The 23,246-nt window shown below is 36.4% G+C and overlaps 1 protein-coding gene across 1 annotated transcript; it reads left to right on the forward strand.

The window, feature by feature from the left end:
- The first annotated feature begins 17,436 nt into the window (after positions 1 to 17,436).
- Positions 17,437 to 22,680, forward strand: LOC137722237 (NAC domain-containing protein 21/22-like). The gene is made up of 3 exons (XM_068461195.1): positions 17,437 to 17,688; positions 20,835 to 21,109; positions 22,059 to 22,680. The coding sequence occupies exons 1-3, from the start codon at positions 17,523 to 17,525 to the stop codon at positions 22,572 to 22,574; spliced, it is 957 nt and encodes a 318-aa protein (XP_068317296.1). The 5' UTR covers positions 17,437 to 17,522; the 3' UTR covers positions 22,575 to 22,680.
- The last annotated feature ends 566 nt before the right edge of the window (positions 22,681 to 23,246 follow it).

Below are 23,246 nucleotides of genomic sequence, written 5' to 3' on the forward strand. Positions count from 1 at the left end.
TTGAAATAGAAGAGCTTCAATGGCGGTAACCTTAAGTGCATACATGTTGAAACTACAATTAAGCACCTTCGACCTAACTTGTGTTGGATAGAAATTGCTTTTCACTCTTTTGTGCTCAGAGAAAGAAATTCTTTTTCCATCCTAACTTGAATCTTCTTGTCTAGAAGAACGCAATTGTTATGGAAACCAAACCACATTCAAAAGATAAAGGAAACTTATGTCTTTCTGAATAGATGTTATTCTGATCGAAATGCATAAATTCCTCGATTATGTACTTTTTAAATCCTTACTGTTGCAAGCATTTCTCATTTGGATTCTGATTCGATCTCTCTTACTCAGACAAGAATGACTAACTAGTTATACAAGTCTGAATTTTTTGGTAAAAAGTTCGTTTCAACAAGCACGACTCCTATTTAACGAAGTTGCAATGTATATTAGTTCCCTTCTACTCCCCTCTCCGTATGTTTCTTCAACGATGTGAAACAATTTTGTACAGAAAATCAATAAAGTCCTTGATTGAAATTGACAATGAAAATAATAGAGGTTCATCCTTTATTACATTATATACATTCATGATCATAATTCAATCCATTGCAACCAGGCTCTTGAACTCTTCTAATTCAACCGCCCATTTTATCATGTCATCTGCCTTTGGAGCAAGTTTCATCAGAGGCGGCACGTCAATACCATAAACTGGTTGAAACTGAGCTGCATATGATGTCGAATCCGCCTCGCCTTTGAAGAAAAGGCTGAGCAGATTGTTGGAAAACCCAATAATAATCATCCTCCCTTCTGATTCTTCACCACTGGGCTATTAAACACCTCTGGCTAAGCAATTGGGTCCTTCAGATTCACAAAACACCAACTCTCCAAAGGTGATTGTTTTAATCTCTGAAATCCTTGAATTTTATGCTCTGTTATTCAATATCCTTCGAGTTTCCACCAACAGCCACCACAGCCAATGCAGCCAACTCACAACTACAAAACGCTAAAGGGTAGTTCTATCCACAATCCTATTTTCATTTCACATACTTATCTCAATTTTCAGCCGTCGAATCAAATGAATTGAAGAAGATCAATGACAAAAAAGTTAACAAGAATGTGTAGTAGGTAAAAAAAGTACGTGAATGGCACTATTCAACTCTACACATTACTTACTTTTTGGCGATGATAGTCTTTTGTTCTGTCGTGCTACTGAGATAGAGTGCTGCCATATCATGAAAATTCTTGAGTTGTATGAAAATGCATCAGGGCAAAAGATCAATCTTGAGAAAGTGGGTGGAGCGACATGAAAAATATTTGGGTTTGCCAAAGCTGATTGGAAGAAACAAAAGCCAATGTTTTGGGTACTTGAAGGAACGAATATAGAAAAGACTACAAGGGTGGAAAGGAAAATTACTAAGTGCAGCAGGAAAAGAGATATTGGCCAAGACGGTGGCCCAGGCAATCCCAAACTATACCATGAGCTGCTTCCTTCTCCCAAAGTTCTTCTGTGAAGATCTAAATAGGATGCTGGCGTCTTTTTGGTGGAATGGAGATGAAGGGGAACGGAAAATGCATTGGTGCTCGTGGGAGAGATTGTGCATACCAAAGGAGGAGGGAGGACTTGGGTTTCGAAATCTTTATGCATTCAACCTTGGAATGCTAGCAAAGCAAGGGTGGAGGCTGATTTGTAACCCCCACTCGTTGGTTGCAACAATACTAAAGGCCAAATACTTCCCACATGAGCAGTTTTTGGAAGCACCTTTACATCCTAGCTCTTCATATGTTTGGAAGAGCATATGTGCAGCAGGAATTGTACTTAAAATGGGATCACGTTGGTAGGTGGGAAATGGCACCACCATCCGTATTTGGGAGGACCCTTGGCTGCCGTTCCCTTCATCGTTTCGACCCTTCTCCCCCAAGCCACCGGGATGTACTTTGAGGACAGTAAATGAACCCATCAATCCCCTCACACATCGGTGGAAGATTGATTTGTTACCATCGCTGTTTTCAAAGGAAGAAGAAACCTCAATTTGTTCCATCCCGTTAAGTATCCGCTCACCACCGGACAAATTAATGTCGTATTACGAGAAAAGTGGGAGGTTTACAGTACGTAGTGCATACCATCTTGCTTGGCGATGGCTACAACCACCTACCCATGAGGCCTCTTCATCAACACAGTAGAGTGCAAACAAGCTATGGTCCAGGCTGTGGAATGCAAATGTTCCACCAAAAGTGAAGGTGTGTTTATGGAGGGTTACCAATGACTTCATACCTGCCCGGGTACTCTTGGCAAAATGACATATAGCTACGGATTTAGCTTGTGTCTGATGCAACGCCCACGGGGAGACCATCATCCACCTTATGAAGGAATGTCCATTTGCAAAGTGTGCTTGGATAGCTTCAAGTCTTGGACCATTGCTGAGAAATGTACATCACCAAAATTTTCTGTCATGGATAGATGATGTGGCTAGTTTAATTTCAAAGCAAAACTTTGAGATTTTCCCTATGATCTGCTGGTCGTTGTGGAGTGAAAGAAATGGCAAGCAATGGGATGATAGGACAGACCCTCCTGATGTTTGTGTCAACCGGGCTATACTGTGGTGGCAGGAATTCACTCGAACCTCGGTGCTAGGTCAAGGTCCTCGGGTACAAATCCCCTCCAAATGGGTTGCGCCACCATCGGGGGGTCTCAAAATGAATATAGATGAGGCCTAGAACGGGGAACGTAATGTGGGTGGTTTTGGTGCTATTGTCCGCGATGAAACAGGAAACTTTGTGTCAGCAAAATGTGGCAGGGAGGAGGATGTATTTTCTCCTCTCCAAGCAGAAGCAGTGGCCTTGAGGGTAGGTTTGTCTTGGGCGGTTCACAGGGGTTTTCAACATATTTCTTTCAAAAGCGATTCACTTCAGATTGTGGAGGCGTTGTGCGATTCCTCTCCAGATTTGTCGTTGATTGGGCAAATTGTAGAAGATATCAAGGCGCTCCTCCATTCAATCACTGAAGGTAAAATTACCCACACTTGTCGCCAAGCAAACTCGGTTGCTCATCGCCTTACATAGGTTGGTCTCTTGGTGCAACAAGATTGTATATGGGATGTTACTCCCCCAAGTATTGTCACCGACTTACTTGTGGAGGACAATGTACTGCCATACTTGGCTCTGGATGTAATTTTCTTGTACCGCACCTTTTTGAAGTAAATGAATCTACTACCGTATCTTCTCAAAAAAAAAAAAAAGGAGAAATTGCACTATACAAATGAATAGTGATTTGGGATGAATTTCAGTTTATTTACAAGATTGCTACTAGGCTTATTTTACAAATTTGCCACTAGGCTTAAGAACTGGTATGTGAGCTGCATTTGAGCTTTGACTCGGGGAGAGAGAAGGAAAGGGGACAAAAGGGCTGATAGATTGGAGAGAGAGGCGCTACGATTCTTTACTCGGAGATAGGTGGGTGTGACTTTGGTTGTTACATCGGTTGGAGGGTCGTTAGGGGGAGGAGAAGAGGGAGACAGAGGGACTGACAGATTGGAGAAAGATGGGAGCTACTGGTTTCAACTGAGTGAGAGAGAGATTTAGCTAGGTCCTCTGCCAGGACCTATGGGATTTTCTCCAATTTTAGATAGAGAGATGGACAGGGGGAGAGAGAGAAAGAGGAGAAAGCAGGGCTGTGTGCATTTTTTGGGGTTAATGGGTTACCACATAGAGTCGGTGAGGAGATGATGGCTGAGGAAGTCTCTGTTTTTTAAATTAGGGGGTTGCACTTATTTAATTTATTTGTTTCTTGATTAGTTTTTGTCCTTTGCTTATGAGAAAGCCAAATTCAGCTTTGTTTTTGAGTTTATTGTTTTTGGTTCATTCATTACTGTTTTATAGATCATTTGCTTTTTTAAAGTTGTTATAGATATTTTGTTCCTTCATTAAAATTGTCATAGACCTTTGTAGGTTGTTTAGTTCACCTCTAGGGTTAGCTGTATGTTATTGTAAATTAGGGGGTTGTGCTATGTTAATTGCTTTGTTTCTTGGTTGTTTTTTGTCCCTTGCTCCTAAGAAAACCAAATTCAATCTTCTTTTTCAATTTATTGTTTTTAATTTGTTGTTCACTTTTGATTTACCATTCCATTTATTAAAACTGTCATAGATATTATTACCTTCATTAAAGTTGTCATATATATTTTTATATTGTTTAATTAGCTATTAGGGTTTGCTCTTAGTCTTTGTAAAATATAGGGCTGCACTGTGTTGATATTTATGTCTTTTGGTTTTTTTTTTTTTTTTTTTTTTTTTGTTTTTTTTTTAGGTCCTTTGCTTATGAGAACCAAATTTAGACCCCTTTTTAAGTTTATTGTTTTTAAATTAGGGAGTTTAGGCTGTTTAGTTCACTGTTACGGTGAGGTTTTTGTCTTTATAAATTAGGGGGTTGCACTGTGCTCATTTATGTGTTTCTTCATACTTTCCTGCTGTTTTCTTCTCAACAAATCACATTAAGGTTCCTTTTCCACTTCACATCATTTGAATATCCTTCTGTTGCTAGATTGTTTTTCCATTTCTTGGTTGCTTCTGTATTTCTGTGATGCACTTTTTTATTTGATTCTTGACATGCATGTAGATCAAACACAAGCATACAGATCAAAGCATGCATTCACAGAGTAGGCACCAAAGAGACCATTACTGAGGTATTTGTCTATCCATTCTTAATTTTGTTAGATGCCAGACAAAGTAATTTCTAATACAAATCTCTTTATTGTGTTCGAATACAAACTCAATTTTTTGCTATGTGATGTATCTTTACAGCTCAACCATATGCACTTTTTTGAGAAACAGAGAGTTTCATCCAGAATGTGTAATTGATAACAGCAGGTTCATCCTAACCCTTTCACTATCATCTCTTTCAACCATGAGAATTTTTTTTCTTCTATTTTTTTGTTGAACAACAGTGAATTATTATGAATGGTTTGGTAAATCTTTATGAATGGTTTAGGGTTATGTTTGGATTCTTAAACTGTGGTGGTTAATGTGGTTTTTAGGTGAATTTTTCAAGTGAGGGAGAATGGGTGGGTGGTGGCTTTAAAATTGTTATTCTCAATTGGTATATAAATATTTGGGTAAAGTACAAAAAACTACTTCAACTATTGATGTTACGATACTTTCATACCTCATCTTTTAAAATTGACAATGTCATATCTCATCTTTAGAATTTAGTCCAATGTTATACCTTTCGTTACTTGGCCGTTTACTTTTCAGTTAAATGCTGACGTGGCTTGATTCAGGGCCCACTTTCTGTTAAAAAATTAATAAAATATTATTAAAAACTAAAAAAGGAGGAGGAAGAGGAAGAAGAAGGAGGAGAAGAAGGAGGTCACGAAGGTTTCCTGATTCCACCTTAATGGGATCTAGGTTTTTTTTTTTTTTTTTTTTTTCCTCCTCCTTCTTTTGCATATTCGGGTATTTTATTTTTCTTCTTCTTATTCTTCCTCCTCCTTCCTCCTCTTCCTCCTCCTTCTTCCTCCTTCTTCCTCTTCTTCTGGGTTGCAGATTTGGATTATTTTTCTTCTTCTTCTTTCTTTTGGGTTGCATATTCGGTTTTTTTTTTTTTTTTTTTTTTTCCTTCTTCTTTTTTTCTGGGTTGCAAGAAGGGGATTGGAAGGGAGAAAAAGATGAAGATGGGGGAGAAGAGAGAGAAGAGGGGCCAGGGGGGAAGGGTGCAAACATAATGTTTTTTTTTTTTTTTTAATAACTTTTCTTTATTATTTTAATATTTAAAAATTATTAAATGAGTTTTTTTTTTTTAGTTTTTACTAATATTTATTAGTTTTTTAATAGAAAGTGAGACCTGGATCAAGTCACATCAGCATTTAACTGAAAAGTAAACGGCTAAGTAACGGAATGTATAACATTGGACCAAATTCTAAAAATGAGGTATGACATTGTCAATTTTAAAAGATGAGGTATAAAAGTGTCGTGACACCAATAATTGAGGTAGTTTTTTGTACTTTAGCTTAAATATTTAAATGTGCAGAACATGGATATCATACAAGAAATACAAGAATTGAAATTAGGAGGGTTGAGGGCAGTTTGCAAGAGGTGGGTTCAGGGATGTTGAAATTCGCCTAGGTGCCGAGATTAAATGTTGCCGTTTCGTTGTCACATGGACCACCGTGAAAAAGGCCGGCAATAGTTGCCTTGGTGTTTCTGTGCACCGAGCGCAGCGTCGAGAGATAAATGTGAGAGAAATAGTGAGTGGTAGAGAGCGGATGGGACATGATGGTGTGGCGGGTTGGTGGCTCGCCAAAATAGCAGGTCAAGTGCTAATAGCTACTCGAATAGGATGTTGGTGTTGACCGTTCTCTTAGTATGCTCTTTCGAAAGGAAAAAAACAAAACAAAACAAAGCTATGCATTACCGAAGTTTGAAATTAGGGTATTTAATCTTTGGCATGCCATTGTCTTTATTTAATCATTCTTTGAATGAAATTCCGATGGACAATTGAAATAAAATGAACAAAAACTTGGAGGAGAAGTTCTGATCCTTCTCCAAACTGTTAGTAAAGCGATGGTTAGATTAGGATGTTTTTTTTTCTTCTGCATCTTGTGATTGGAATCAAATTGCAGCTCGTACTTGACCTGATTGGAGTCTAAGGTTAACAACTATATTATATTTTCTTCGTTTATGTAGTTTCATGGCCAAAAAGCCAATATATGCAGCAGGGCTGCTAAAATTCAGCGGATATGTTTTCAAATTGCAATTTTAGTTGGTTTCTGAAGATTCTAATGGTTTTCTGTTTTTAAACTCTGAAAATTTTACTTGGTTTCTTCGAAATTTTTAGTTAGTTTCTCTAAAAAATATGTCTCTCAATGTGTGTGATGTGATTGTTGTTAGTTTGGGCTATGTCTGGATTTTTAAACTCTGGTGGTTAATGTAGTTTTTAGGTTAATTTTTCAAGTTGGGGAGAAGGGGTGGGTGGGGGCTTTAAATTGTTATTCTTGGTATATAAATATTTAAATGTGCAAAACATGGATATCATACAAGAATTCAAATGTTCTTCCTGCATTAGTATGGAGAGCATGATCATTTTCTGTTTGCACATCACTTTGTTTTGATTACTTCTCACGCCATTGAGGCACAAATGTTCTTCCTGGATTAGTTAATTTTCTTTATATCAAAATTGAATAAATTCAATTTTCCTTTGTATCCAAATGTATTAAAGTAATTGTGATTGAAGTGGTACCCAGTTTTTATTGAAGCCCTATTTTAAATGTATGATTGGTTTATGTGAAATGAATGAAAAAGAGAGTTACAATACCTTGTAAAATTCAAAATGAGAAATCGCGAAAGAGAGCAAATGAAAGTACGAAATCAAATTAAATTTACTCAAAACATTAAAAAAAATGATAAATCCCATTGGAATCCAAACATCTGATTTATGTTGGGTTTTCCACTATATGCACTCGACCTACAAACCCATTCCCCTCATTTCTAGCAACCCCCTCCAAGCTTCTTCTTGGTTGAACAATCCCAAAGCTTTGAACAAAAGAGATGATGATGTCGACCAGAAGATTTCCTAAAAACTATGAATTTAAGATAAATAATTTAAAGCGATGGTGATGTCGACGAGAAAATTTCAGAACGAAAGAGGTGGTGATATCGTTAACGGCGTTGCAAAACATGACCGAAGACGGTAGAAGAGAACTGACGGTGCTCCAAGTTTCGTGAAGAAAATCGATTCTTTTTCGTCTTCTTCTAGTCCGTTTAATCTCTTAGTACAACTTAAAGCTATTGGACAGCATAGTATCTTATTTGTTCTTTTTAAGACAGACTAAATTAAGATTCATAAACTTATTTGTTACAAAATGGACGATTGCACATTCTGAGCTAATTTGAGAATACTTTGAAACTACATGTGTAGATAATATTCTGTAGCAACATAGATGTTGGAAACCGCACGTTGGGAGTTTGACAAAACAATTTACAAATTATAATTACATGGTTTCATTTGTGATCATACCGAAACATTTTAGGATAAAACATGACTCCTGCAGTCCTACTTGGCTAGTAGGTGGATAAGTTTAAAACAAATATTGGTGTTGGGTCATAGACGTCTCTCTAAAAACTTTAACAATAGGAAGGCACCCACTGAATACAGTGGCCTCATCGAATCACTGTTAGCTAAGCATGCGGATGCGGGAATTGAGAAAGACGGATTATTTGTCGGCTTTCATTAATTATGCCACCTTTCCCTCCCAAATGATTAGTTCTCTTAAAAGATCTATAACACTAAGAAACAACACTACGCATATTCTTTGAAGAAGCTTTTTCGGCAGCATTGCATGGGAAAAATAAAGATCTGAAGCCTGTGTGGAAAGTGGAGAGCCTCTCATCTCATTTAAGGCAGGTTTAGTTTTAATGGAATAAGCAAGCTTGGCTTGCCTTGGTTAATTTGTCTATTCAGGTACAACTGTTTGTGTCGTAACACTTGGATGGTCTCGAGAGAGGACATGTGTAAGTTCACGTTTGACTGGTTTTCCTCGTTTACGGTCCTTAGACCGGATGGTCACAGCCCACTCCACCACTCATAACGGCATGGGGTTTTCCTTATCTGAAAACGGCACTGTATGATGCTTCCTTCCTTTTGTTGCAGGTAAAACAACAAAAGAAGTAGACATCAGCGGAACTAATAATTTATATACCTTCGGATAGACATGCACAATGACTAGCTCTCATGTGGTTGTCGAAAGTTAACTACTCACAACTCTTTTGGAACTGAAAAGGATGTTTTCTGCTTCCTTCTTATCCAGGAAGATGTTCTCATCTTCAAAACGGCATCGTCTTAGTTAGGTTTAGAGTTTGTTCTAGCCTTCCAGGAAGATTAAATCCATGTTTAAAAGTATGTTTTCTTCTGTTATGCACAATATATTATCAGCAAACAAAGAATACCAAGTCAGCTTTTCCCATCAAAAGCCGTAGCCAAATTTTTTATCACGTCTCCTTTAATCACGTCTTTCTGAAAGCTAGTTTTTGTAGTGGACTGTGGATGCCTTGGCTTCTCAAGGTCATTTCGTACAGTTGGGTGAAAATTTGGTTTCATTCTCTTCCTGGTTCTACCGAACGGCCGGGTTTGTAGCAGTTTGGGTGTTGGAATCTCCAGTTGTCCCACATCGGCCAGGGCCAAAGAGAAAGCAATTTAAATAGAATTACCCCATTCTAACTAACACCAAAATTTTTTGTGATAAAATCCCACACCTGAGGATTGGGCAGGTGATAAAGTGGAGACAGTATCGGTATTGTTAGACACTGCCCATCAACCTGAAAAATTCTAAATTGAGTGACCTAGGGCTCTTTTAATGTTTTTCTTCTTTAAAAACGAGGGAGCTCCTAACATGAGGGGCCCGCCCGGCCGGGTTTTCTAAGGAGTTGTAGGCTGCGTTTGAATAAAATCAGACGGCTAAAATGTTAAAATGCACGTCGGCCTGTTCTCTAAAGGAGCCAACCGGTAGAATATCAATTTCTTGTCCAAATTTTATAACGTCAGTCTCTTTCATGGCTTTTAGCATTTTTTTTCTTTTTGACAACAAAATAAAATGAAAAAGAAAAGAAACATTTTTGCCTTTGTAGATAGTTATGTTGTGATCAACAGTTGATCTACGGAAACCCACCATAAAATGCTTTATGCTACCTTTATTAGCCTTGAATTGGTCATTCAAATCTGCTGTTTTGCTAAAGAAAATGGTCGACGAACTGGGCATTTTGTCCATTGATGTTATTTTCACCCCAAAGAAAGTTGCACTACTCCAAAAGGAGTGACATTTTATTTTGGCGCCAATCCAAAGACTCCATGCCATAATTCAATTTCATCGGGGCATGAATATGTGCAAAAGTTGCTAAATGGACATCCTGATAAAGTGTTTGACCAAGGGCCCATTCAGTGGGCAATGAGTTGTGACCAATTAAATGTGTATTTCAACAGTTGTACATGTCAAACCTGGAAACTGTAGAGCTAATTCAATTTACAACATAATATTAGGCATGTGGGTGCTCAAGAAAGCGGTGGAAATTATGAGTTAGGGTTAAGGTTTATTTAGCGTTTTGGCTCTTTTTGTGGTTCGTTTATCTTTATACATATCACATCTTTGACGACTCATGAAGTTTTATTAATGACTCTTTTTCCATTTTGGTTTAAAAAAAAAAAAATTGAATCACCTATTTCTTAAATGTAATCACACTCGTAAAGTTTGGCAATTACTTAATCAATTTAGCGATGACATTCCTCATCCATATTTAAACCTTGTTACTTGGCAACAACATAAATAGAGTACTTGAGAAAATTCTTCATAGAAAATATCTTCATTACCTGTTAAAAAATATAAAAAAGAAACAAAGTTTAGTATTCCAATCTAATGATATTCTTTTTCATTTGTAAGTGAGATATTTCATGTTCGATTCTAGGCAAAACGAATTTGAACTAATTTATCATGGCTAGCTCATTTTGAGGTTTACCCCACTCCACCACCCCTTAAGATGGATAAATATCGAATGTCTTAAAAAAAAGAAGGAAATAAAGCTTTCTCTGAACAAAAAATACATAATACACTAGAAGCATTCTTACATATTAAGAAATAGGATTAAGTACCTAAACTCTCCTAACTTTTTAGTGTCATTCCAAATTGGTTTCAACCTTTTTAAACATTTTAAACAAGCACCCAACCTATTGAAAATGTCATATTCGTTAAGTCCCTGTTAAATTTCTCTTAAATTAACCAAGGCTCACTTTGTGTATAAAATCAATAGAAGGGCATAGAAGCATGACCTCCACCAACTAATGGTTACCACCACCCCCACCAGACCATCACCTCCAAACCCAACGCACAACCACTAACTCCACCCTACAACTCAAGCCACCAACATCAAGAAGAAGGTCATGGAGGTTGCTAAAATGCTATGGAATGTCATGATGTAGTCACCACTATCTTCACTGTGCGCACACACACACACACACACACACACACAGACAGAAAGAGGAAGTTCTACGAGCCAAGAATCGGCGAAAGGGGAAACCACATGAGCAAAAACAAGCTCCTTCTTAAGCTATCTGAATTCTTAACCCTCTTCTTTATTAGAGATTGCTTTTCTGATGTAATTTCAATTTGGTGTGTCCATTTTCGATTCAATTTAACACATGTTTGATCATTGGGTTCCATATTATATAATCTATGTTTGAAATTTAGATTTTGAGGCAACTATATTAATGTTGACCATGATATACCGACTTGGTGGGTTTTGACTATAAAGATTGGGATGGGGTATCGGTGGTCATAGGTTGAGCTTGGAGGTGGCGGGGCTTTGATATTTTTTTATCTTCATTTTTGTTTTCCATTTGATTTGAATTTGTTTATTTATTTTGATTTTATCTTTATGTCTTTTTTGAAGTTAGTTTTATTATTATTTAGTATCCATGTAAGTTAAAAGGTGAGACCCATGGTTACCACATGTACATTTAATGCAGAATTAAGTGGATTTTAACGAATGTGACATTTTTAATAAGTTAGATACTCATTTGGAATGTTTAAAAATGTTCAAACCAATTTGAAATAACACTAGTACTTAATCCTAAGAAAATTTTAACCGATTTCTGAAAAGCTAACAAATATTCAAACTCGAAAGATGAAGCAAAAGGATACCCGTCAAATTGGTAGGATTCCTCCTCGTCCAAATTGGCACAAAAATTAAATTTTGATGGTTTTGTCAAACCCAATGGGATTAGGTCTGTTGGATTTGTCACCATATTTGATATGTGTTGTTCATGCGTTTGACTTTAGTTTCACCACACATGAGGAAAATGTATGAAGACATAGAATGATGTTCCAAATAAAATGTTAAAAGACTTTACATATACTTATAAGAAATTAGACTATTTACCTTATTACCAATTTATTTTAGGTTTTATTTGGTTTCTCAAATATGTCAACTATATGGCTAGGTTTGGTATTGGGTTTAAAAAAGGAAAAGTGAAAATTCTTCCACCATAGATTCATGGGAAATAAATAAAAAATGACCCGTTTTCTTAATTGGGACAAAATTGGGACAAAAATAGGACAAACCGGCCATGCACACCATGCACAAAACCGAAATTACTAAAATACCCACATATAAATACTAAAAACCCTCAGCTCATTGCATAATTTTTCTCATTTGGAAGAGATGTCGTGAGAGCTCTGTGAGCTCTGAGTTTCTGAGTTGAGCTCAGATTTTGAAGTGAGGGAAGTCGATAGTGAAGCTTCAAAGTGAAGGTTTCTAGTTTGCATCAGTGTTTGATTCTTAAAGATATGACCTTTGCACTAGATTTTTCTGGTGAGTGAAGCTTTGGCAGCCATATTTCCACAACCATCTAGTTTGTCTCTCTCTCTCTCTCTCTCTCTAACTCGGTCATCGTCTCCATTTCTGCATCTAATTACTTGTTTTTTCTATTGGTTTTTTTATTTGTAGAGATGGGAAGTCGAAGAAAAGAGGGATAGGGAATAGAGGGCTCAGAATGTGTTCTGGAAATTTTCATTTGTTTGTGGGTTTTGTTATTTTAGTTCCAAGTTTCTACATCAATGATTTATGGAATAAATGGGTTGCTTGTAAGATGAATTAATACTTAGAAGTTAAATTAGGGTTTGTGTTTCATGATGGGGCCTATGGATTGTGGAATAAACTTTACTTTTTGACGTACTACAAAACTGGAATGGAACAATTTCTGGTTCAAGTGTTCAACTACAAAAATTTGTGAATTTTTTTCCATAATGTGCATGTGGTGTACATATGGTATGCATGGATACAATTTAATATGAGAAGTAGGAATGTTCACTAGTTATAATGCACGTATGTTGGGCCCCGAAATTTAGCGAGTATGACGACAACCTAGTTGGTCTCGACGAAAAACAAAATTGAGGAAAAACTTAGAGGACGTTAAGGGTCATGCATGTCCATGAGATAATGACAACGAGTATCATGTTTTTCCACGTGCATGGTTAAGCGGTGGTTGATATACTTAACAAGACTTTTCAAACTACCACAGTAACCTTTTATACGTAACAATTATGTTTTAATTGTATCCACTATACCAATAGGTCCCCGTTAAAGTTTCTTATTAATGCGAAAAACAGCTTGTTGCTCGATCTTCAATTATGTGCATATGATGTGCATGTATTGTACATATGATGTGCATGTGGAGTGCATATAGTGTATATGGTGGTGACGTCACAGGTGATGACATCATTTTTTCTGATTCGGAAGATAGAGTTTGTGAGCTCTGGATTTTTGGGTTGGCTCAGATATGTGAGCATATCATGTGCATGTCATTAGAAATAGATGATTTTTAATGGGATTTCCAAAATCTAGGTTTTGGTCAAAGATTTGTAAACTAAAGATCTTCAAGGGATTTCCAAAATCTAGGCCCCATATATTCCCGTTAATTACACGATGCACGTCCACAACAAAACTGACATCATTGCACGTATTGTTACAGATAACAAATTTGGGAATTTTTTTTTTTTTTTTTTTTAACTTAAAGGAAGCAGGCATGCATCGGCGGAGGAGAGAGAGATTGCAACAAAAAAAAGGGTGTCTTTAGTTTTTCATAATGGATTTTCTTCGACATCTGAAAAAAAATTGGACTGCAAATTGGTTTTGACCCATATGGGTTTTGAATGGGATTTCAAATTTAGGGAAGAAGATGATGATTTGAGGAAGAAATCCCTAATCTGCAATCTACAAGCACATAAATCTATTCATTTCCCAAAAGGGCCAATCAACAAAAGCAAACAATCTCCAAATAAATCTTTCACTAATCTAAAACAGCCCATAAATATCAATTTTAGAGAGAGAATGATTGACACGGCCCGACCCTGATATCTCAAATATCAGGGTAGACACATGTTGGCCGACGCCCGAAGGTGATGAAGCCATTTTAAACATGCATGCAAACAAAATATGTAATTAGAAAAAATTATGCTAATGTGGAAACGTATTCAGAGCATACAACTAATCAAAATATGTGAAAGGATTATTATGAAATAACTGAGATTACAAAGATTACATTGAGAAGACTTGAAGATACCTATGTAGAGGTGTCCTGACGCTGGGATAGTGTGCCTCGATTCTAACTCCTGAAGGGGGCGCAAAACAAAGGGTGAGTGGACCAAAGTTTACAATAATAATACTAATAATAAGAAAACCATTTTCTTTCTGAAAATACTAACCCCTTGTTTTGAAAACACATATATAGTACGACATAGTAGGTTTTCTGAAAACTCTAGCATGCCATAAAAAGACATTCGTAAAACATGTACGTGTAAATCGATGCTCAATAATGGCAATATCGTCATCCGAAGGCAAATCCATAAACATCCGTAAATCACATTCATGATGTACTTAACTAGGGGTATCATAGTGGCTCGAAGGCATAACCATCACCAAAGGTGAAGTTGTACGACACCGGGTTACGCTAGTGAAGAAAATAGGGGTCCGTCACCCGAAGGTGAAACTATATGACTCTGGGTTACGCCAAAGAAGAAATATACAAACACATACATATATATATACACACACACAAACACATAACACACCGACACTAGCCCTGGGCTAGTGAAGCTGGGAGTATGTCATAGATCTCATCAACTGTGTTCTATGGCCATAGACGTCTACATACTCGGTTGTGTGTATGTGTTGTATGATAAGCCACTAGATAAGCACCGAAAACATATTTCAAAATCTCATATCAAATCACCAGAGCTCAAAAGCTCAAAGCATCATCTCATTAATCCATAATGAAACATATTCGTAAATCCGTAGAATTTCATATACGAAAATCGTAAAACGTAAATTCCATATATCATAAATAATGCATAAAACGTTAGATCATGAAATCATGCTTTTCGTGAATGCAAGCGTAATATTTTATAAAAACATGCAAGTTAAGAAGGGGTCCACTCATAAATTTTCCATTGCCCATGAGCCATTTAAACTAGCGAGGATGGATCACTTCCCATCGACGCACCTAAACACAATTTGAGACCATTTAGTAAAACTCTACTAAAACGATTGAATTTGAGAAAACGGACAGCGGATTTGGATTTGGCACATTGGAAAACCTAAGGAGGGACTTCGGGTTCCTTCACGCGCCGAGATGGGTTGTCAGAAAATTCGTTGGTGTCGCTGTGGACGGCGGCGAAGCATAATACCTCTGGCAGAGGCTCGTGGGCTCCACACACCTACCATGATGCACACCAATGTGCCGGCCCAGGGAACTAGGATTAGGTCCGGGTCGGGTCGAATATGGACTTTGGGTTGTTGGGTTAGGCCTGGGTTAATGAATTACATGGCCCAAAGGTTTGGGCCGGGTTTTGGGTTGTGGGTCGAGTCGACCTGATTTCAGATCGTGGATTGGCCGGACTCCACAAATAAGAAAGCTAGAGCTTTCCAAGCTCTGATCATCCCTAAAACTTAACTAAAGCTAGTCATGTAATATACCAAATTGAATCCTATTGTGAGGTTTTGCACATTCTCCAACCCTTTAGCGGGATGCATTTTTGCTCACCCCCTCAAATAGTGGTAATACTCACCACACCATTCTATTTATCACACTTGAATGAGTTTAAATTTTGAAATTTGTGTTTATCCACTACATAGATCTCAAAATTTAGACTCATTTAACTATGACTAATAGGGTGGTGAGCATTATCATCACTTGAGGGTTGTGAGCAAAAATATTCCCTTTAGTAAAGATAATATATATCGAATATATAAAAAATCATAAAAAATGAAGCAAACAAGTATTGGTACTCTTAAAGCCTAATTGTGCACTTCGTATATGAAGATTTTTTTTTTTGGGTAAATAACAAAAAACTACCTCAACTATTGGTCTCACAATATTTTCATACCGCATCTTTTAAAATTGACAATGTCATACCTCATCTTTAAAATTTGGTCCAATATTATACCTCTGTTAGATTATCCGTGAATTTCTCAGTTAAATGCTGACATGCCTTGATTCGGAGCCCACTTTCTATTAAAAAATTAATACAATATTAAAAAAAAAAATTTACCCTTAAAAAAAAAAAAAAAAAAAAAAAAAACCTAAACGCCCATCTTCCCCTTCCCTGCATCCAAAACACAGATCCTTTTCCCTACAACCCCCAACCCCTTCCCTACCCACGCCAACATCTCCCCCCGCCAGTCGATAATCAAAACTACTGCCTTCTTTCTCATCACACATTTCTCGCTCATCCATTTATCTCATCCCCTCCTCATCCACTCCACCACCACATTTCTCACTCTCCAAAAACTCCTCCTTCTTTCTCATCACACTTTCTCTCTCTAAACTCATCCCCCCCCACATTTCTCACTCTGTTTCCTGTAATGGCTCACGCCGATTGCTCAGCTCCTTCACTGCTCCAGCAATGGCCACTCCTTCGCCACCCGGCCGCTCCAAAACAGACTCTTCGTCGTCGATTTCGTCAGCTTGTACGGTAAATCAAAGCAGACTCGCAGGGAATTCGGAGCCTCCTCTGACCATCGCACCTTCCCTCATTTCGTCTCCAGGAACTACCACTCGATCGCCGTTGCCTCAGATCAATCAACTCCGATGACTCCGATGAGTAAAGGCAGTAGTTTTGATTATTGATTTTGGGGGGGGGGGGGATGTTGGCGTGGGTGGGGAAAGGGTTGGGGGTTGCAGGGAAAGGGAAGAGGAAGGGATCTGGGTTTTGGATTTTGGTTAGAGGGAAAGGAAAAGGGTCGGGGAAGATGGGTGTTTTTCTTTTTTATTTTTTATTTTATTTTTTTAATGGTAAATTATTATTTTTTTTAATATTTTATTAAATTTTTAATAGAAAGTGGGCCCCGGATCAAGCCATGTCAGCATTTAACTGAGAAATTCACGGCCAAGCTAACGGAAGGTATAACATTGGACCAAAATCTAAAGATGAGGTATGACATTGTCAATTTTAAAAGATGAGGTATGATAGTGTCGTAAGACCAATAGTTGAAGTAGTTTTGTGTAATTTACCCCTTTTTTTTTCCTTAATTGAGAGAGTTTAAAGTGCACAATTAAAATTTTAAAATATCAATCACAATTCTGAAAATAAACAAAATAATAATAATAAAGTAATTCCATAGAAGATGGAAAGGGGAGAAGACCAAAAACTACTCTACTGAATTTCCCCCAACCCCACCCCCATTATAAATGTGCACATCAGCAGGTTGGCACTGATATGTACGTAGGCAATATTAAATTAGTCCCCTCTACCCCTAAAGGATGGATTGTGCTATTCAAACCCTAATAATTTTAATTTTTACACGGAATTACTATTTGACTTAACCCCCGCTTTGCCTTCCCCTCTTATTAGTTTTCATATATATACACCTCCCACTTGGCCTTCTTCGTCTGAGAATTGGGATCTCTCCCAACAAAATATTCTCCCTGCTTTGTCCTCCCTCTCCCTCTCTCTCTCTCTCTCTCTCTCTCTCTCTCTCTCTCTCTCTCTCTCTGTGTGGAGAAAATGAGCAACATAAGCATGGTGGAGGCAAATTTGCCACCAGGGTTCAGGTTCCATCCAAGAGATGAAGAGCTTGTGTGTGACTATTTGATGAAGAAGGTGACTCAGTCTGATTCAACCCTTATGATTGAAGTTGACCTCAACAAGTGTGAGCCTTGGGATATTCCTGGTAAGTTTGATTGTCACTTATACACATATATACATATATACATATATGATCACATGTTATGTTCATTTCTTCTGCGTGAAGTTATATATATATATATATATATAGCGATCATGCAAAACTTCAATTGCCATTTAAGTTTTTAAGTTCAGTAATTCCCATATGCATAAATATTAACAACCTCATTATAAGTTTATAATTGTTAATAACCAGGAAAAGGAGAGTTAAAATGGATTATACATGTGTATTGCTGTTTTCAGCTCTCTTTCTGTTTGAAAATGTTTTTCTAGAAAATATCTATACTTATAGCTATTTGGCAACTCAAAAATACTATTTTCTTTGCTGTGTTTGTGCCCAAATTTGTGGGTGAGGTAGTGATAGCAACCGGACTGGCTAGAATTGTTCAAAGTGTTGTGTTCTTGCAGCTGGTCTGCCACAATTTTGTAATTGATAAAACCAAATGCGACTTGTGTTTAGTCAGTAAAAAATGGTTGATTTTTGTGTCATGGCCTCTACCAATATAGTGATATAGGAGTGGACCAATGATATGTGACGGATTGGAAAGTGATGCTGATATATTAGCATGCTCTCGCAATTATTGTGATTAATTAGCATACAATTAATACTACAAGTTGCTTAACGAATTCTAGGCATTATTTTCCTATTCTTTTCTTTTTTTCCTTAGTCTTATATATAATTATTGACTTTTAGCTTTCCATTTTCTTTTAGGGTTTGCTGGATTAAGAAAACATTAATTTTAGATTTATATAATTAGTTATCGTTCATGCTATGTAAGCCGCTTTTAATCTTCGGATAGAACAATAGATTTAAGATTAAAAAAAAAAAAAAATTAAAAGATGTCCTGATAATAAACCTTATGTGTGCTAAGGTATCACTCGTTTTTGTAGTATCCTGATCTAGTTAGGTAGCAAATCACATTTGTAGTGAATCATTATAAACTATGCTTTAGTTAATTATGGCAATAATTTGACTATCTTTTTTTTTTTTTTTTTTTTTTTTTTTTGTTACGTATAATGGAGGAAATCAAATTTTGACATAGCCTAATCCTAACTCATTTCAATATCCATCCTCATCATTGAAGCTAATTCACCAAGTTTAACAATTTGATCTTCTTTTGTACCACTACAAAAAAAATTTCTACAATTGTAGAAATGATTTTATTTTCAGGAAAAATTATATAAAATGATGATTAGTGAAAACATTAGAGAAAGTGATGATTAATGAAAAACATTTGAATAATTACTTTAGTAATGGGGTTTTGTAGAACTGAGTCCTATCTTTCACGAAGACTTACGATGTATGGTTCATCTGTCAAACTTTAGCACACTTTGGTCATTCAAATGCGGGCAGACAACTTAATTTGAACCATGCTTGAGATGTATGGCCCACTTTTAAAATTCACACTTATCGACATCTGTCAGCCGTCTACGTGCGTATACAACAAACATTTTTAACATCTCTCCCTCTCTCTCTCTCTCTCTCTCTCTCTCTCGCAAGTTACAGAATAGGCTGATTTGAATCGTCCGGAAGCTCCCAAATAGGTTGGTTTGGATCGGCCGGAAGCTCCCAAATGTATAGGCAAATTCATTTCCCATGGTCCTATCTTTACTTATTTTGTGTGTAATACAAAAATTTCTTAATCATTTCTTTTGAAGAAATGGACGTTCTTGGTATTTCCTAACCAAAAGTTATGATAGTGATTGTGATATATAACAAAGCAAACCCCAAAGTCTAGTTTTCATCCCGTTGTATCCACACACGTGTATTCAACCAGGTTGGAAGGAATTAAACTTTCGTTTTCTCATCCTCACCGAAACCATTTGAATGCTTAAGGCTCACCATCTTCCTCTAGTCATATCTCCTTTTATTTTTCAAACATATTCTTCTTCAAACTTCTATTTATTTTATAACTTTAATTATAACAAAACAGTTATGTGATAGAAGTTCTCTTAGTAACAGTTTTCAATTCATATTTATTGGTCGTTCCACTTTATATACATGCATCAACAATTAACGATTGCTTATATATATGTAAAAATTTGTTGTACACATATTCGCTCATATATGTAAAGGTGGTTTTTATTTTAAGTTCTCAAGAACAAAACGCCAATACATATATAAAAAAAAGAATTATAATTCTTACCCATGCATGATTCACGATCAACTTACACTTAACTCACACTTTAAAGCAAAGAAACCTTTTGTGAATTACACAAAAGAGAAAAAGAAAAAACCTTGCGGTGACTTGGTCAATTGCCATTTTATGTTCAATAATTTTCTCTTAAGACTTAGATACCGACCCCTCATCAACTGCATAATAGTTGGATGTAGTTCAGCTATTTTGGCCATGGATGATGATGAGTCACCACCATTTGCTTTTTTGTCGCCATGTGCTGGCTATCAAGAAGTCTTCGGTTGACATCACTGCATATAATGCATATTAATTTAATTGAAACTGGAATAAACCAGATTTGATCTGAAAAATATACCAATATATGGTAAGAATGTATACATACAAAAATACATACAGATATAAATAAATATCATATATATTATTTGAAAATTTATTGATGCATGGCAAGGACAAATTCAGTGCATGTTTGAATTGGTAATATTAGGTATACCAAGTTTTTAAACTAAATTTTTTAAAATATATTATGTAGTTGTTGATGATTGAATTATTATTTAAGTGTTAATTAATGTGTTGCTTATTTCCTACTGATAATACATCATTTAGTTTCAAAATTTGGTTTACATAACGTTACCCATTATGAAAACCCTCTAGCTATGTTTTATAATTGTTCCCTCAACTATTATACTCTTTAAGTTTTAACCCATTAATAAAATAATACATGTGGCATGTTGTTGTTTGTCTTAGAGTTCTGCGTTTAGGGTTATGGTCTCTTTGTTGCATGATGCCGTTTGTCTCAGAGCTTAGGATTTTGAGGTTGTTTTACCGCTTGTGCGTTCTATCACATTTACAATCATATATAACTTATCTAATAAAGGGGATTCTCACCCATGTGATCCGTTACGTCGATCTCTCTTAGAAATGTGGTCAGCAAAGTAATTTGCAAATATGGTTCAAATAACAATGTTGGTGACTCACTAAGCGACAATTTTTGCAGAAAGTGCTTGTGTGGGAGGAAAAGAATGGTACTTCTACAGTCAGCGTGATCGTAAATATGCAACAGGGCTTCGAACAAACCGTGCAACTGCAACGGGGTATTGGAAGGCCACAGGAAAAGATAGACCGATCCTTCGCAGAGGAAGCCTTGTGGGGATGAGAAAAACCTTGGTCTTCTACCAGGGTCGAGCTCCCAAAGGCAGAAAATCCGATTGGGTCATGCATGAGTTTCGGGTTGAAGGTCCCCTAGGTCCTCCTAAAATCTCTTCGCTCAAGGTATACTACATCGATCCGTCATTTCATTTTTCTTCTCAAATTTTGACCATTATAATCAAAATACTCGGAGATGTTATTGGCATTTTAGGAGTCATCGTACACTTCTTGAATTTTTGCCTTGTGTTTTTATAAACAATTAGTGCTAATAACAACTTTCTTATACTTCATGCGTCATTTTCAATCATATTACGAAAACCCTAATATTACAAGAATTAAATGCATATCAACTCCAATAGTAGGTCAGCTAATATAATCAGAGAATGTAGTCTTTTTTTTTTTTTTTTCCAAACAGCATTCTGCTAGAATTTTAAAAGGTAATTGGGTGGCAACTAGCAAGTGGGATCTTACAAAACAATTTCCATTTTGTAATAAGATCTTTGACTTTTTTGAAAATATTTGTTTTTCCTCTTCATATATACAACCAAAACCCATATTTCTCCACTTGTCACGACTCGAAAATTAGATGCAAGATTTAATCTTGATGGTAGCTGACCTAAGCAGATCCTTCTTCATATATTATATGTAGGCTTCTTACATCTTAGGAAAGTCAATTTATATAGTTAATTCACATCAGCTGTAATGCATTCTAATTTCATCTATGTTCAACTTTCATGCAATTTAAAGTCCAAGGACTAATTTGTCCCTTCGCCTAAAGTATTGTAACTGTGGCTGCTACAGATTGTTAATTGACAAGTATTAATCATGCCCTTGTCATCTATTCTAAAGAAATTTTATGATACCGAAACACAAGTTGTATGGTGTATTATTTTCTATATTAGGGCTGGTGAGCGACAATTTTGATATATATGTCCTACTTACAATTATTCGTATTATAACTCGAGTTGAATATATAACATTATCCGGCCACAGATAGAAAAGTTGCTCCTACTTCGGGGTTTTTTTTTTTTTTTATGCTTCGAATATACTAACAAAATAATTTCCTATGCAGGAAGATTGGGCTTTGTGCAGAGTGTTTTATAAAAACCGAGAGATAGCCGCCAAACCCAGCATGGGAATTAGCTGTTACGATGACACAAGCACTTCAACTCTGCCTGCCTTGATGGACTCTTACATCAGTTTTGATGGCCAAACTCAATCTCAGACACAAACTCAGACTCAGCCCCAAGAGTCTGAGCAAGTGCCCTGCTTCTCCATGTTCTCCCAGAACCAAAACCCATTTTTCACACACACTGACATCACTAGTTCTCAACCAAACATGCCCACCAAGCACAATAATAACAATGACACAACTACATTTGGAGGGTTGCCAAATATGACCAATTTTCTTGATCCTTTTTCATGTGACAAAATTGTGCTAAAAACTGTTTTGAGTCACCTTACCAAGATGGAAAGTACTACTTATCCTACTTTGAATGGCTCATCACCAAGCTTTGGCGAAGGAAGTAGCTCAGAAAACTACCTATCTGATGTCGGTATGCCCAACAATATTTGGAGCCACTACTGATCTCATCATTTCATGTAGAATTCAAACAGAAAGAAGAAAAAAAGGATAAGCGATTGTTGTCAAAAATTAAAAATTATATAGAAAATAATATATGTACGTGCTTGTATTTTCCTCCATGCTATAGTAATTAAATCTCGCATCTGGTTAAGTATAGTGCTTTTTTTGTTGCCAATTGTAGTTTAACATTTTCATTGTACGTGTAACCCTTGCCTCCATTGCGGAATCTTAAGGTTAATTAGATCATAAAACCATGGATGGGATTGGAAGCTAGTTTCTTGTTGTTGGATAAGATGATTGAATTTATTCAAACATCATGAGATCACACCAATGACATTTCATAACTGTCCATCCAAAATTCAAGTATGAAAACCAGGGACGAAAGATGCATCTTTGGTTTGAAAGCTAGTTAGGAATTTGAATGTGTTTTTCTTTTCAGGGTTAGATTTTAATAACGAATTTTGGTTTGTCGTCATTTTGTTTCTAGTGGTTCGTATTTAAATTTATCATGTATATATAAAAGCTTTGCAATCAACATTGTTGTATTAATGAGTAATGCTAAAGAGATTACCTACTTAAACCAATTTTGTAGACCAAATAGTGTGACAATTGATGGTAATTAGATTTAAATAAAGAATTCAATTATCAACTGTCACATGGTGTAATTTACAAAAT

Source organism: Pyrus communis, chromosome 2 (assembly GCF_963583255.1).
Source record: "Pyrus communis chromosome 2, drPyrComm1.1, whole genome shotgun sequence".
Lineage (NCBI taxonomy): Eukaryota > Viridiplantae > Streptophyta > Magnoliopsida > Rosales > Rosaceae > Pyrus > Pyrus communis.

Bases quoted from the DNA above. Each gene is read 5' to 3' on its own strand.
- LOC137722237 (XM_068461195.1), top strand. From the start codon at position 17,523: ATGAGCAACATAAGCATGGTGGAGGCAAATTTGCCACCAGGGTTCAGG. The intron at 17,689-20,834 runs GTAAGTTTGATT...CAATTTTTGCAG, and splicing joins TGAGCCTTGGGATATTCCTG to AAAGTGCTTGTGTGGGAGGA. The intron at 21,110-22,058 runs GTATACTACATC...TTTCCTATGCAG, and splicing joins CTAAAATCTCTTCGCTCAAG to GAAGATTGGGCTTTGTGCAG.